The sequence below is a fragment of the Aedes aegypti genome, chromosome 3 (assembly GCF_002204515.2).
Source record: "Aedes aegypti strain LVP_AGWG chromosome 3, AaegL5.0 Primary Assembly, whole genome shotgun sequence".
In the NCBI taxonomy this organism is placed as follows: Eukaryota; Metazoa; Arthropoda; class Insecta; order Diptera; family Culicidae; genus Aedes; species Aedes aegypti.
In genome coordinates, this window is record NC_035109.1 from 31,458,791 (window position 1) to 31,472,618 (window position 13,828).

The window sequence follows — 13,828 nt, forward strand, 5'->3', positions numbered from 1 at the left end:
AAGACCATGAAAATCGTAAAAATATGAAAACTACACAAATGCAAATACTTGTTAGAAGCAGAGTCGATAAATGATAAGTTGTACAAGAAGTGAAAAAAACATTTATCGAACTGTCAAACCGTGCCGTGAACAGGAACAACATATGGGGGCTATCTTTGATGACAAATAAGAACAGGTATGAGAACACGTGTAATGAGGAAGAAGAACAGCCTTCCCAATAAAATTACAATTCTTTTGAAACGTGGAACAGTAACACGTATCTATCAACAGACTAAGAAAAATGTAATCGAAGGGAAAACATCCGCAAACAGACATGGAGTACACTGAACTTTCGAATAAAAATAAAAATCGATACAACTTTATTTATATTTTCTGTAATATTGATATTTTATTTCCAATTTAAGGTATCATGTTTATGTTGTTCATAGGTCCAATATATCATACTTTTGTATAAAATATATCATTTATATTCTTCTTAATGCTAGAACAGAAATCTAAAACACTCATACAAACAAAAAAAATAAATTATTTCGTTGAAATTAGTCTGTCAAAACTTTTGGGCACTAGAAACCGATATTTCTCGTAAAAGGGAGATTTTCGTCACTCAACTCTTTTTCTCAATCATTCCCTTTCTGAGATGAGTTTTGGCAAAGTGGAATGTTTTACTCTTGCTTTCGTTTTTTGGCTGAGGAAATTAATACTTTCCAAAGTGATTCCAATCAACTAATTACTTGCCTTGGTTTTTTTTTTTTTGCGTTTTTACGAACACCTTTCGAAGGTGTGAATAGGAGAAAATACACCTACCTACAAGTTAATGCAAAATTTATTTCTATATTCTATTCTATATTCTATAGATTCGCTAACAAATTATGACGGACTGAAATCTGTATAGGCTGGCACACAAAGCGTACGTGTACGTGCAGTTTGACAGATCTTTCATAACATGACAGTTCGACGCAAACGTCTGTTTGTGAGCCAGCTTCAAAGCCTGCAGCGTCCTAAAGGTGAAGCTTATTAAAACTAACGTTCTAATCGTATATTAACTTGGTGGTTCGCTATTCTCTACAAAAAACATAAAATACAATTTAACCTAAGCAGCAGTCTTTAATTAAAATAAAGCTTTGTTTTGCGTGATATTCATTTAGTGTTTATTTGTTTTGATTTTTTGTTCATATTTTTGCTAATACTATTCAAATGTGTCATATACATCTACCAAGTGGGAACGGGAAAGCTCTATAAGCAGGACATCAATATGAGGCTAGTAAAAAGTCTCCAAGTAGAATACAGCTAAGTGAAAAAGTAGAATTTAACAACGCGAAAAGACGGTTTGGATTTGTAGATGTATGAAGCAAGCGCGATATATTTACAGTTTAATTTTGCTTTTGGACCGGCCTGTAATAGCTTTTTGTGTAAATAAATTTAGCGGATCGACCACAAACAAATCACGTAATGCATCAATTTCAGAAAAGGCCGAAAACTCGACCAAAAATAAACCCTTTTGCCGTTTTGTCTGTAATCGTGATCCCATCATCGCCACCGCATGCTTTGTCGGTTTCCCAATTCCGTATGACACAAGCGTCCAAACAGAAGCCCTACTAATGAACAAGCGCTCACGTGGCGCACTCAATGATTTTTTCTTGTTCTTCCGAATCACAGCTAACTTTTATACTCAGGCTTCGAAAAATGTACGATAATTTCGGTTAACTTTTTTTCTAAATCTGATGCGTATGAGTTATGATTATGTGTGATAATGCGTGGACATAAGCTATGCTTGCCTTCGGTCTGTAATATCTCTCTCGCTCTCTGATCAGAAATAAGTACTCTGTTTTGCTTGCCTTTCCTCTCCTATGGGTCCGATTTGATAACACCCAAACACGAGACGTGTACACACAGCTAGACATCTATAGATAATTTATTTTTATCATGTTGTGTATCATCTTAGAACCGAAAAGATTCGCTTTTGCACTAAAATTGTGATAATTTGGTGTGTTTGTCTTCAATATCGGGCCCGAATAGTGGGCTGATTGAGTAAAACCGTGTATATAATGTATATTGTTTGTCTGTTTTTTTAATTATCTAATGTAAATCTATGCATATTTAGCACATATCACAGATTTGGATTAGATTAGTTCAATGCGTTTCGATTTGACGAACTCGGTCGATTAGGTACCGTTTGCGGTTTATAGCTTTTGCTTATTCAATACCAAATAGTTTAGAATATTCGATTATTGGTAGATATACATACAGCTCACTTCCAAAGAGTTGTTCGCGTTTGCAAGCGTGGCTAATCGGTGTTTGTCGGTTAGGTATGTATATAGTAGGTATGCGTTACATAAGTTTGTAGTTTTGTTCGCCTGCTTTTGATTTTGATGCGGTAAAACGATTATTTAATAGAAGCGACTTTCTCGGTCATCGTTGAGCAACGAGGCGAACTAGCGATACAAAAGATGTCTTTACACAGTGATTAGTCTCTGATGTTGAATGCATTTATCGATTGATATAGGGAGAGAGAAAACTATCTTGTCTACGAAGAACCCAAACTTTGAACCGGTAACTAAAATAGCTAAAGCTGCTGCCTCCTAACATAGAACCATTTTTTGTGTCCTTTGAAATATCCAAAATTTAACGTACGCGCTTGCAATCAGGTTGTGCTTCTCCTCTTCGATGTACAAGTGCGTTCTATCGGCATTCTTCAGGCCATGTTCTACACAAATTAACATCGCACTTAATGGCACCCGTTTCTCCTGGATATATTTATCATCCAATGTTGGTCTCACAATAGATAATTGCGTTTACAGAACATAATACGCCATTAACAAGATTAGATCTACACTCGCCTCTCTTATCACTACTACAAATTCACAAGAAGCTTCCGCCAGAAATTACCTCGGGCCACTGAAAGTGCCACGCCTGGATCGGCACCGACCGCTCTCGCTGCAACTGCTGGTCCGGCGCGGTGCACTGGAACGATGCCGGGGAAGCGGTGGTTTGGACGTAACGTGCAGGATACTGTCCGACAACACCAATTCCCCGTTCTCAACCCGTCCCTCGTTCTCGTCGTCATCCTCTGCATCATCCCGCGAATCCGTTTCGGCGTCCGGAGGATCACTACTGGATACCGGCGTATCTTCTCATGACCGGCCTTCGGTGGATTTGCTCTTCCGTAAAGACTTACGAAGCTTGTCCACCAACCGGATATGGAACTTGTTCAAACTGCTCTGGCTGTCGGCGGCGGCCGGCTTCGGGGGACTACTACCAGAGCTGGCCTTGCTCGGGCTGGTAATCAAAGATGTTTGCGAGGTCCGGGAAGAGTTACGCGAAAACTGAGGCCGAGTTGATCCCAAATGCGACATGTACATTGGATGGCTGCGATGACGAGCTGGCGAACCGGCCATAAACTCGTTGCCCGGTGACGTCGACAAACTAGGGCAATCGGAACGTGAACTCTCCGAAACCTTCCGCGAACGGCAGGAACTGTTATTCGAACACTCCGACACTCGCCGCTGGCGGCCCTTGTAAATGTCGAACTCGTTTTTCATCACTGGCATCATGAAAGCCATTTTTTCGTTGTATGTTTTTTTATAACTTCTCACTCCAAATACAATCCAGTAGTACGGAATCCGGTTACGATTATCGATTGCTTCCTCGAGTTGTACACACAATTGTCTCCGAAAAACTTCTGACACGAAGACTACGTGCGACGTCTAGCGTATCCAAACTCGACACACTCTCAAAAAATCGATAAAGTTTTCCGTCAACGCTGCAAACCGACTCTTCACTGCTTTTTCACACCACGTTTGTTTGTGTGCGTCGTCGTTTCAATGTCGAACTTTCCCTTTAACGCAAATATTCCTCCTTCTGCGTTTTTTCGGCTGTGCGACGAACGAAAAATTCACACACTCCTTCCGATTTCAACGTATTCTGAACCGTCTTCCGGTTAATTAAATTGCACCTTTTTGAAACTGTTTATATTTTGATCTTTTCTACCGCAAAGCGTGCAAACTTTTCCAAGCAATTTTTCACTCTTTTCAATTGGGTATGAAAAAACTGTCTTTGGTACTTTTCTTCTAGATTTTCTTCGTTTCGTTGATCCGTTCTCGGGTATGTCTCAAAACTGAATGAGTGAACGAACGAAACGACGGCGGCCTATATTGACGTTCACTTTGGAGCGGTTCGTTTGGACGTTTGAATGTGTGTGGCATACTGCTGTTCGCGATGAGTGGATCTCGCGTGACGTCATGAGGGCGACTACCCAGCTTGGGAAAAATGAACGTAGCAAATCACCGGTGCCACCGTTTGATCGGCAGCATGTTTATGGTGGAAAAAGCATCCTCCGGCCGGCGTCCGTTTTTCGTTCGCGCCAATCGCATATCGTATCGAAAGTGACGTTGGAACACGTGGTTTTGCGTAGCATATTGTTTGTTTGTTCCAAGAAAGTTTGTTTCCAATCGGCCTCTGCACTGTTTTGATTTTGTATGGGATTTTAACTTTTACTGGCCTTGTTGTTTACAAATTTCATGAAGGAGTGATAGGGGACGGTACATTTTTGTGCAGAGCCCCATAGGTAAATTTTCTTCTCACTTACGAGTCAAGCACAAACAAATAGACCTAACAAATTCAAATGGAATGAGCTCAAACATTTTTCATTTTTTTCCAATCGACTACTTCCATCAGATGCATTATCTTGTAAGGGCATCTTCATCAACGTTACAAATTGTAACTGTAATTGTAACTTGTTTTATCATTTTTAAACTTTTTTTTTTCATAATTACGGTCTTTCGGGACACCATGCAACAGCGAACATCTCGGAAATTATTTTACGAATCTCGGTAAAACATTCACCAAGATCTCTGTAAACAAAATAAGTATTGAAAATTACCGAGTTCAGCTATTGGGTTTTTGGCAATTTTTTGCTGAGGTCGTTAAAATAAATTAACTATTTTATTATAAGCTGAATAAAATAGTTAATTTATTTTTGCAGATTATGGCGGTTCAAAATTAAAAAAAAAAAACTTTGACAATGCAATATTTCATAGCTTCCTCACTATCTTTACGATAAAAAATAGTGCTTTGTAATATGTTCAGCTTTAGCTGAAGAGAGCAATTAAATCCGACGGATAGAAGAAGAAATATTCATGAGTTCATTTGCTGTTATTAAAATCCAAAACAAAATTAGCTCAAAAGCGATTTGTTTCTTCATCAACATCCTTGAGGTTTGAAGAATTAGTTTTCACTATGGGATGGTAGGTTTGTGCTTACATTACAGTACTAACGCGTAGAACACATCAAAACGATTTGAACTAACTGCGATGGTCTACAAGCGATCATCGTCGGCACGAGAATTGTTTGCGCCGCGCACAATACATCTCTACTTTCAGTTAGTAGTACAGGCTTGGTTAAAAGTACAAATATTTGACTAAGCATAAATGTGTTAGAGTTTAGGTACTTCAATGAATTTACACAGCTGTACTGGTGTCGGCTATAGGTAATCTTTTTTCTTGCTTAACTATCAAAGAATGAAATTGTTATACATATACAATGTTGGAAATAAAATAGTAAAAAATGCCGATTTTCCTTCAAAATGGATGGAGGCCTGTAGTACAGTGTAATTTAAAAAAAAAACATAAAATGTTATGCGAAAATTAAAAAAATCAAATCCCCACAGACCACGAAGACCTCTTTCATAACCTACATCCATCCATCTTATGTACATAGGTATGATAGGCAAACAGTTTCAACACTAAACGCTCTGCGCGCGTGTTTAGTAAACATTAGATGGATGGATGTGGGTTATGAAAGAGGTCTGCGTGGTATGTGAGGATTTGAATTTTAAACTTGTAACCAAGTTATTGGGTCACCAAGTGGCTCGGTAGCTTAGTTGCTAAAGCGCTCGTCTAGCATACAAGAGTCCTGGGTTCAAATCCCAGCCGATGGGAAGTGTCGGTCCTCCCAAAAACATAGGCATATCTTCGACATCAGGTAACTAATGATCAAACGCCACACAGATTCTTAAAATAGTACTTGTTTCGATTCATTTTTTCTAAGCTTTTTGATGGCCATCTAGATATAAAAACTAGCGATAAGATAAAATTCAAGGCCCAATTTCAAATGGTTGAAAAAAGTGGTTCAAAATTAAAATAAAATCTTTCCTCTATGCGATACCACTTAGTTGGTTTTATGTTCTAGAGGATATATGCGTAGAATGATACGTGAAGAAAACCTAACATCTATCGACTGTTTAGCTAGCTAGCATACGAGAGATCCACAAATTTGAGTTAACCAAAACGCTTCTCCTCTAGTTTTATAAAATTCAATCAAACTACGACAAAAATTGTTATTCTAGCGATGCGCGATGGTGTCCCGGTTTCTGAGTAAATTACTCAACCTCAACTAATGAAACATTTTTTTAACGAAATTTTATGCGTGTTCTCAGTCCATTTAGACTATGAAAATTTCTAGACTTGACTATCACCGACTCCGGTAATTTTTTTACCGAAATATAAACCGCTGAGCGCTCGGTAATGCTTCCGGTAAAGTTAAGAACTACCGACAGGATAACAAATTAGAGGTTCATGCAACCTACCTTAATCTCAGGGGCTGCCTACTCTGCCACTCGTGAGCAATTTACGTTGCGCCCGCGTCGCCGCTCCGCTTGCAGCGATGTCACCGCCGCCGGTGGATGAATGGGCGTCGGATACGGGCACCGGGACGCGGTCTCAGCGACCACCACACACTTAGGGCACTCGCGGAAATTCTTGGCGCGAAACGTGGGTCACTCGCGTCACAGTTAAAGGGGCGGAGTTTTGGCTGTTTTAACACACCACTTCGTATCTCGGTTTCGGAGGTAGCTTTAAATTAACGCAATCGTCGCACTATCCGACTCCTCTGAAGGATTATTGCACTCGGGGGACCCAGTGTGCTCCCGGTTATCGACCGCACACGCGAGACCTGGTCACGGACACGATTTATAACACTTCGACTGATTTTATGTGATCCGCACACCTTGCTAGCTGAATTTCCATTGGCCCAGCCATGGAGCTCGAGCTCCAACAAACCCCCAGCTATGGGCGTTTTCTCTCCCGCTCTCTCGCATTTCCTGCTAACCACGTATACCAACTGTGGTAGCTAGAGCTGGTATATTGCATTTTAATTGAAATACTGCTTATGTTTAGTTAAGCGTGCATGTTCAATATCAGCGTGCCTTCCCGCATAATCAAGAGCTATATTGGTACTGTATCTCGTAGTGTGCACAACTATTTGCAACAATATATCAATAATTTCGTACAACATCCAAAATAACAATAAATCGACAATACCGCTAACGGTTTTTACTGTTTGGTGAACAGTAACCGGAAAAATAACAATACGGGTAATAGGCGGTTAAGTTATGTCACCATTTAAAAATAAAGATTTTCTCGAACAAAATTTTTCGTTTACATTTTGCCAAGTTGTAGATATATTATCCACTTTTTGTCCATCCTACTGTAAGTCAAACTGTACAGGAACAGTTTTACCATAAAGTTGGCCAAAGCACGAATAATGTATGTTATTTGGTTGGTTCATAGTGCTTTATGGTATTTTAACCGTATACGGTTCTGTTCTGATATATTGAAACTATATAACTATAATTATTTAATAAATTTTATGTAAAATAATGAAACAAGGAAATACGCGTAAAACATCTCTTTTAACTATTTACTTCTGAAGTAAATAATGATTGCTCGTATTTTCAGTTCCATTATTTTATTTTATATTTTATTTTAAGCACATCTTTTCTTCCATCTATTGCATTTTTCAAAAAGGTAAATATAAGAAATTTAACAAATATCATCATGCTTATCTAAAATTTACCTACCAGCCTACAATCGGTTGCTAATGTTACTACTTATGTTTATTTAAAATATAAATTAATATAATAATATAATAATATAATTAATATAATTAATATAATTAATATAATAATATAATAATACAAGTCAATCAATCTGAGGAATTCAAGTAAAACACAGCAGTTGTTCTCATCTCAGACGATGGCATACGGGCACACCTATGCTGATGACTGATTTACTGATGTCAACTCATCCGGAAGCAGGAATAACGGGGCAATTACGACATCTGTACACTAGCAACGAGTTCTGGAGGAAAAATAAAATACATATTTTTAGAATATGCCTCTACACCGCAATATTCTTTTATGTTACTTACCAATTCTTCCTTCCATTGTTCGAATGCAGTTTCAATCCGTACTTTTTCGATGATTTCCTATACGCACCCACATGCCCATCGAATTTACAGTTGCAGCATGTGGATTTATTTATTCCGCAGGAAGGCGACCCGGTCTCCATGACGTTCCGGCTTGTGGGGCAAAAATACTCCTGTCTGGTGTGCAGATCACAGCGCAGCTTTACAATATTGTTTTTATTCATTAAATTTCCACTCACTTTTCTACACTTTTCGCTTATGGGCGAAGAAAACAAACATGACAGCACAGCTAAACGGCAGAAATTTGGGGGTACACATCGCTTACGAACACAAATTCGTTCTACTATTTGCCAAACTGTTGTTAATTGATATTATATGTTGAAATGCACATGTGTAAGTGTGTTGTGCAATATATAAAAAATAACCATTTGGCAGAATGTGAAGACACAGTATCACTATTTCTCACACTTTTTGATATTTATATCATTTTACAATATTTGGATAATATATTTTATTGTAATTGTTTGGCATTTGGTGTACAAACCGTTTCTAATAGTCTGAATCTTTAGTATTTATATTGATCAAAATAAATCAGACAGTTTGTGATACAGTAACAATAACGGTTAGAAGAAATTTATTGTTGACAATGTTAGACAAATTGTGATTTTCTATGCGGGTTTTCATTTCAGTGTAACAAAATTGACAGTTCGAATGAGCGCGCAAATAGCTTGCCGCCTCGTCTCGGAATCGACGCTTCAGTTAAGTGAAGTTTGTTGTGGACGACGGTAGTGAAAACGGCAGTGCAAATTTCAGCCGTACTGGAGAATCGGCTGATGGCTGAATCGGTCGAATGTTGTCCAGATGCAAATCTCGGATACTACAATGGCGCAGATGGTAGGATTATTCCAGTTATGCGACTGGAAAGGTTTGTGATTTGTGAAAAAGACAAAATGAGAGAAACATGAAGCGTCCCCAGTAGGCTCCCTGACGGAAGGGCAGTGGAGTAGGCTGGCGGATAAAAAATAAAGAAAACAGGAAATTTTCCCAGTAGGCCCCCAGAGTGGAGTAGCCTGGCGGATAAAAAAAACATTTCCCCAGTAGGCTCCCTGACGGAAGGGCAGTGGAGTAGGTTGGCGGATAAAAAAAAAAGAAAAACAGCTCCCAGTAGGCTCCCTGACGGAAGGGCAGTGGAGTAGGCTGGCGAAAAAAAAAAGAAAACAGGAAATTTGCCCAATAGGCTCCCTGAGTGGAGTAGGTTGGCGGATAAAAATAAAAAAAGAAACATTTCCCCAGTAGGCTCCCTGACGGAAGGGCAGTGGAGTAGGCTGGTGGATAAAAAAAAAAGAAACATTTCCTCAGTAGGCTCCCTGACGGAAGGATTGTAGACTGCTGGATAAAAAAAAAGAAAACAGGAAATTTGCCCAATAGGCTCCCTGAGTGGAGTAGGCTGGCAGATGATGATGATGATGATGATGATGATGAATTGTTTTCAACATTTTTACAGAGTAGAGGAGAAGGCGGATGTGGTAGCTAGAGCTGGTATATTATGTATCCGGTAGAAATCAAGACCAACAATTATTTATAATTATTGTTTTCTTGGGCCCCGTGCGTCGCAGCTAATATGTGAACAGTGCGCTGTGTTCATAAAAATCGTAAGAATGCAGCGCCACACTAAAAAAACTGATTTCAAAATCGCGCGAGTTGAGGCGCGTCGCGAGTCTCACTGGCGCGATCCGGTTTGGTGGCGGTGCGACAATATTGCATTTTAATTGAAATACTGCTTATGTTTAGGCTGTGAACCGTTTCACGTTTGACTGTCAAAGCTCAAATGGATCGACCGCGAAGTTCAAGTTAACCATTTGAGGGGAAAATAACTATCGAAATGTCAAATTTTAACTAATAGTTAAACGAACAGGTGAAACGGTTCACAGCCTTAGTTAAGCGTGCATGTTTGGTTTGATATTAGCGTGCATGTTCAATATCAGCGTGCCTTTTCATTTCAGTGTAACAAAATTCCCGCATAGAAAAATACAATTCGCCTTATGTTTCAAACAGTATGAAGTAATTATCTGTTAACGTTAATGTATTGAAAACAGTTGCGTTTATGTTGTACATTATCAAACCAAAAGCCTTGAACAATAAAAAACGGTTTCAGTACACCATTCCGAAAAGTGACATTGTTCTAAAGTATTTTCAAATTGTTCAACAATATAGCGTGAAAACTTGCGAGAAGTAGTAACAACATAAAATCACGTTTTCGGAAATAGTGTTTGCCTCTGTTTGTGCAACACATGTACAAATGTGCCTTTAACTATATGTTACTTTTTTTTTCAACAATACGGCAAACAGTTCAATCGTACACGCTAGTAAATTAACACTTTCATCAATGTGTCTGCATATTATGAAAAAGTTTGACATAATGGTTCAAAAATCACATTTCACCCTCACAACTCAATACAAATAATGAAACATTAAATTTAAAATTATGCTCTACTGTTGAAGTTGAACAAATTAAAACTTAAAAATATATCTATTATAAAATTAATACTTTTACCGTGTTGAATTTTTTCAGCGTGTTTGTTTTTCTACTGCTGGTGAAAGAAAAAAAAAGAAAAAAAAAAACGTCGCGAGTTCGAGATTGTCTGTTGTTTCAATTTTAATTATTTATTTTCGATTTGGAAATACGTGTTTGGCTGGTTTAGCTCCGTTGCTGGATCCATAATAATTGGTAAGTAATCTGATTCGTGTTTGATTTCATCAATCAGCCAAGTAGTATTTTTTCTCTTAATAGATATAATCAACTCAACCGTAAACGCTGCCGTTTTTGACGTAGAAGTACGTCTTTCTTCTCTATACAGGAGTGAAATTGGAATTTCAAAACCAAGAGCGTTACGCTGGCATGAAATATTTTAAACGTTTATAACTTTTCGCTGGCTTAACGAAATTTCTTGATTAGCACCTCGATCGAAAGATAAGACATCAAAGCTTCATGTCGTTTACTTACTGAATCCCACATACCTGTCCAAATAGTTTAAAAACTATTTAAAATAGAACGTTGATTTCAAGCAAATCTATAAATAGGGGTGGCTAGAGAAAATTTGACGTCATTTGCTTTTCACTCTCCGATTGGCCCGCACCTCAGCAGGCGACTGATCGGCTTGCTCTGACCGGGCGTGCTTCTCAGGCACAGACATCGATAGCGATCGACCCCCCCGTTTATCTTGCTTCGCTCAAATCAAACTGTCGAGCGAGCGAGAGAAGATGCCGTCCGAAGCTACAGCCATCACCGCTGCCGCCGCCTAGAAGAAGAAGAGGAAGCAGTCCACAGGTGAATTTGCGGTCGAACTGTGAACACGGTAGGGCGAGTCATTCTCGCTTTGTGGTTCACCGCTTGTTTGCGTTCACCCAGCCATCGTCATCGCCGCCGCAAATTTCATCGGCCGAGGAGCTGTTGACCCGCGCTTCAAAATTTCGACTCGTGATGAAATCATCATTGATGGTCAAGAAGCAATCCCGTTAGGAGCAAATACCAGAAGCCCCCTGAGTTTTGCTGGTCCGAGCAGTGTTATTTATCCGTAACAACATTGAAGCTAACAAAGCCATCGGTTCTTTTCAGAGCCATCAAATTTGTGGAAAAGAGTTAAAAAAGAAATATTTCCGACTTTATTTATAACTTCTAATATTCGTAAATCAATTTCACGGCTTCATACAAAATTTCATTCGTCATAAATAACACGCAGAGAAATATATTGTAAATTCAACAGATTTCTACATAGGTTCAACAAATTTTATTGTAGACTCACGGCTTATCAGCATTTATCATTGTTTCAATAAATATACTCATTTATTCCTACAATAAATATTGTTGTTTCTAAAAATGCTTCAAAGCAGCTAACTGTCAAATACAAAAAATATATTTTTTGAAACGAAAGTATCCTTTGTTGAATCTATAAAAACATTGTATTGAAGTAACTGTATGACTCATGTAGAAACAAAAATAATAACTGTTCATTCAATAAAATAATATTTTAATTTCAATAAAGCTCAACCAAAGTTGCAAAAGGTGATGTTTTTATTGATGCTTGCTCGTTTATTATATAATCATGTTTATCTAATCAGAATGAATGATTGTGATGTTCTAGAACAAAGTTCATCTCTGGATGGTTCCATAGGTTGTGAGCAGCTCACATCAAATTTCACCAGCCGTTGTCGTTGCTGAATAACCCGGACGGCACATTCTGGAACAAATATGCAAATTGATTAATTTGTTAATTACATAGACTTTTTTATAATTACCTTTTGCTTTTCTTGTGCGATAGTTTTCCTCCCGCCGCTAAAAGTATAATTTCCATTTCTTCGGCACATATTGGCTGAAAATAAATTGTGTGATATATAAATGAAATGCCTTCTGAAAGTATTAACTTGCCTCAAATAATTACCGTCTGATAAATCAAAAATTTGCAGCAATTTAATGAATTCTTATCGTTTTTCACCGGATATACTTTCAGCTCTATTCATTTCGTTCGCGTCACTTTTTCTCACAAATACATGATGGCGACCATAAATAAAAAATATTGTAGATTCTAAAAATCACAATTATAGAAATAATAATTGTAAATTGTTGAAGCGAAAATCTACTACCATATTTTCATTCAACTAGAAATTTTGTTGTTTTAAAAATATACTGGTTTAGAAACTAACATGGGAATGAATTGATTTGATACATACATAAATTATTGATTCTAACCAATGCGTTCTTAGTTTCAACATATTAAAATTCTTCTGCGTGAATTTATGACTCAATTATTTGAGATTGCACTCGCGGACGCTGCTGCAGTGCCGTCGGGGTGAGTGCTCAACATTTCACAAATATTGTAAAATAGAGTGGCTTTTCCAACAGCGCCTTTTATGTTCCATATTTTATGGGAACACTTTGATTAGGAAAATTATCCCATGTAACAAAATTGCGACATATTTAGAATGCTTTTGAAAAGACATTCTCATTGAACAATTGTAATAATTTTGGCACCCATGGATCAGAAATTTACCGTCATAATAAAGAAAACTATTCATTATCAATAGCTCGTATTGAATATTTAGGGAATGCCAATCATTCCAACAATTCATGTTCGACCAATTTCTCACGTATTAGTATTCTCCGCAATTTTCAAGTAATTCCAAGCCCAACACATTATTGGCACATACCCATTCCCCAGATTGGTCGATCAGAAAGCGAAGAGCACAAAAGGGAGGAGCATCATCTGCTATTCCAAGGTTATAAAACATGCTGCCTTCGTTGGATTCAGTTTCAATCCATTTCCGCTTTCGAGCTGGTAAGAGCTCCTCCGAACTTGCTTAGCGAGAAGTACCTCGGGGCTAGAAGCCTGCTGAGCTGTTAATCCAGAATCTGGTTTGTGAAATCGCTCAAGATTTCAAGATTGAGCTACGTTTCCAGATTTCAACTAAATCCCTGTGATCCGCTACCCTGTTGCTGTTGTGCACCCATGAAATATTTAGCTGGTTTGTCGAATAAACTGAGAACTTATTCACATCTTCTTATTCTTCTTCTTCTTCTTCTTCTTGGCATTAACGTCCTCACTGGGACAGAGCCTGCTTCTCAGCTTAG

At 38.2% G+C, this 13,828-nt stretch overlaps 1 protein-coding gene and 1 long non-coding RNA gene across 4 annotated transcripts; both read right to left on the minus strand.

The window, feature by feature from the left end:
- Window positions 1-628: 628 nt before the first annotated feature.
- LOC110679374 lies at window positions 629-4,137 on the minus strand. The gene has a single exon (XM_021853803.1). It carries the CDS (start codon window positions 3,558-3,560, stop codon window positions 3,132-3,134), a length of 429 nt encoding a protein of 142 aa, XP_021709495.1. The 5' UTR covers window positions 3,561-4,137; the 3' UTR covers window positions 629-3,131.
- Window positions 4,138-12,271: 8,134 nt separating this feature from the next.
- On the minus strand, window positions 12,272-12,991 carry LOC110678678. Of its 3 annotated transcripts, none has more exons than XR_002501829.1 (3): window positions 12,931-12,991; window positions 12,499-12,785; window positions 12,272-12,440 (listed from the first exon to the last, which is right to left on the minus strand). It is a non-coding gene; the product is annotated as an uncharacterized LOC110678678 (long non-coding RNA). The 3 variants fall into 3 exon arrangements; XR_002501828.1 differs by having other exon boundaries at window positions 12,499-12,572; window positions 12,642-12,985; XR_002501827.1 differs by having other exon boundaries at window positions 12,499-12,985.
- Between the last annotated feature and the right edge of the window lie 837 nt (window positions 12,992-13,828).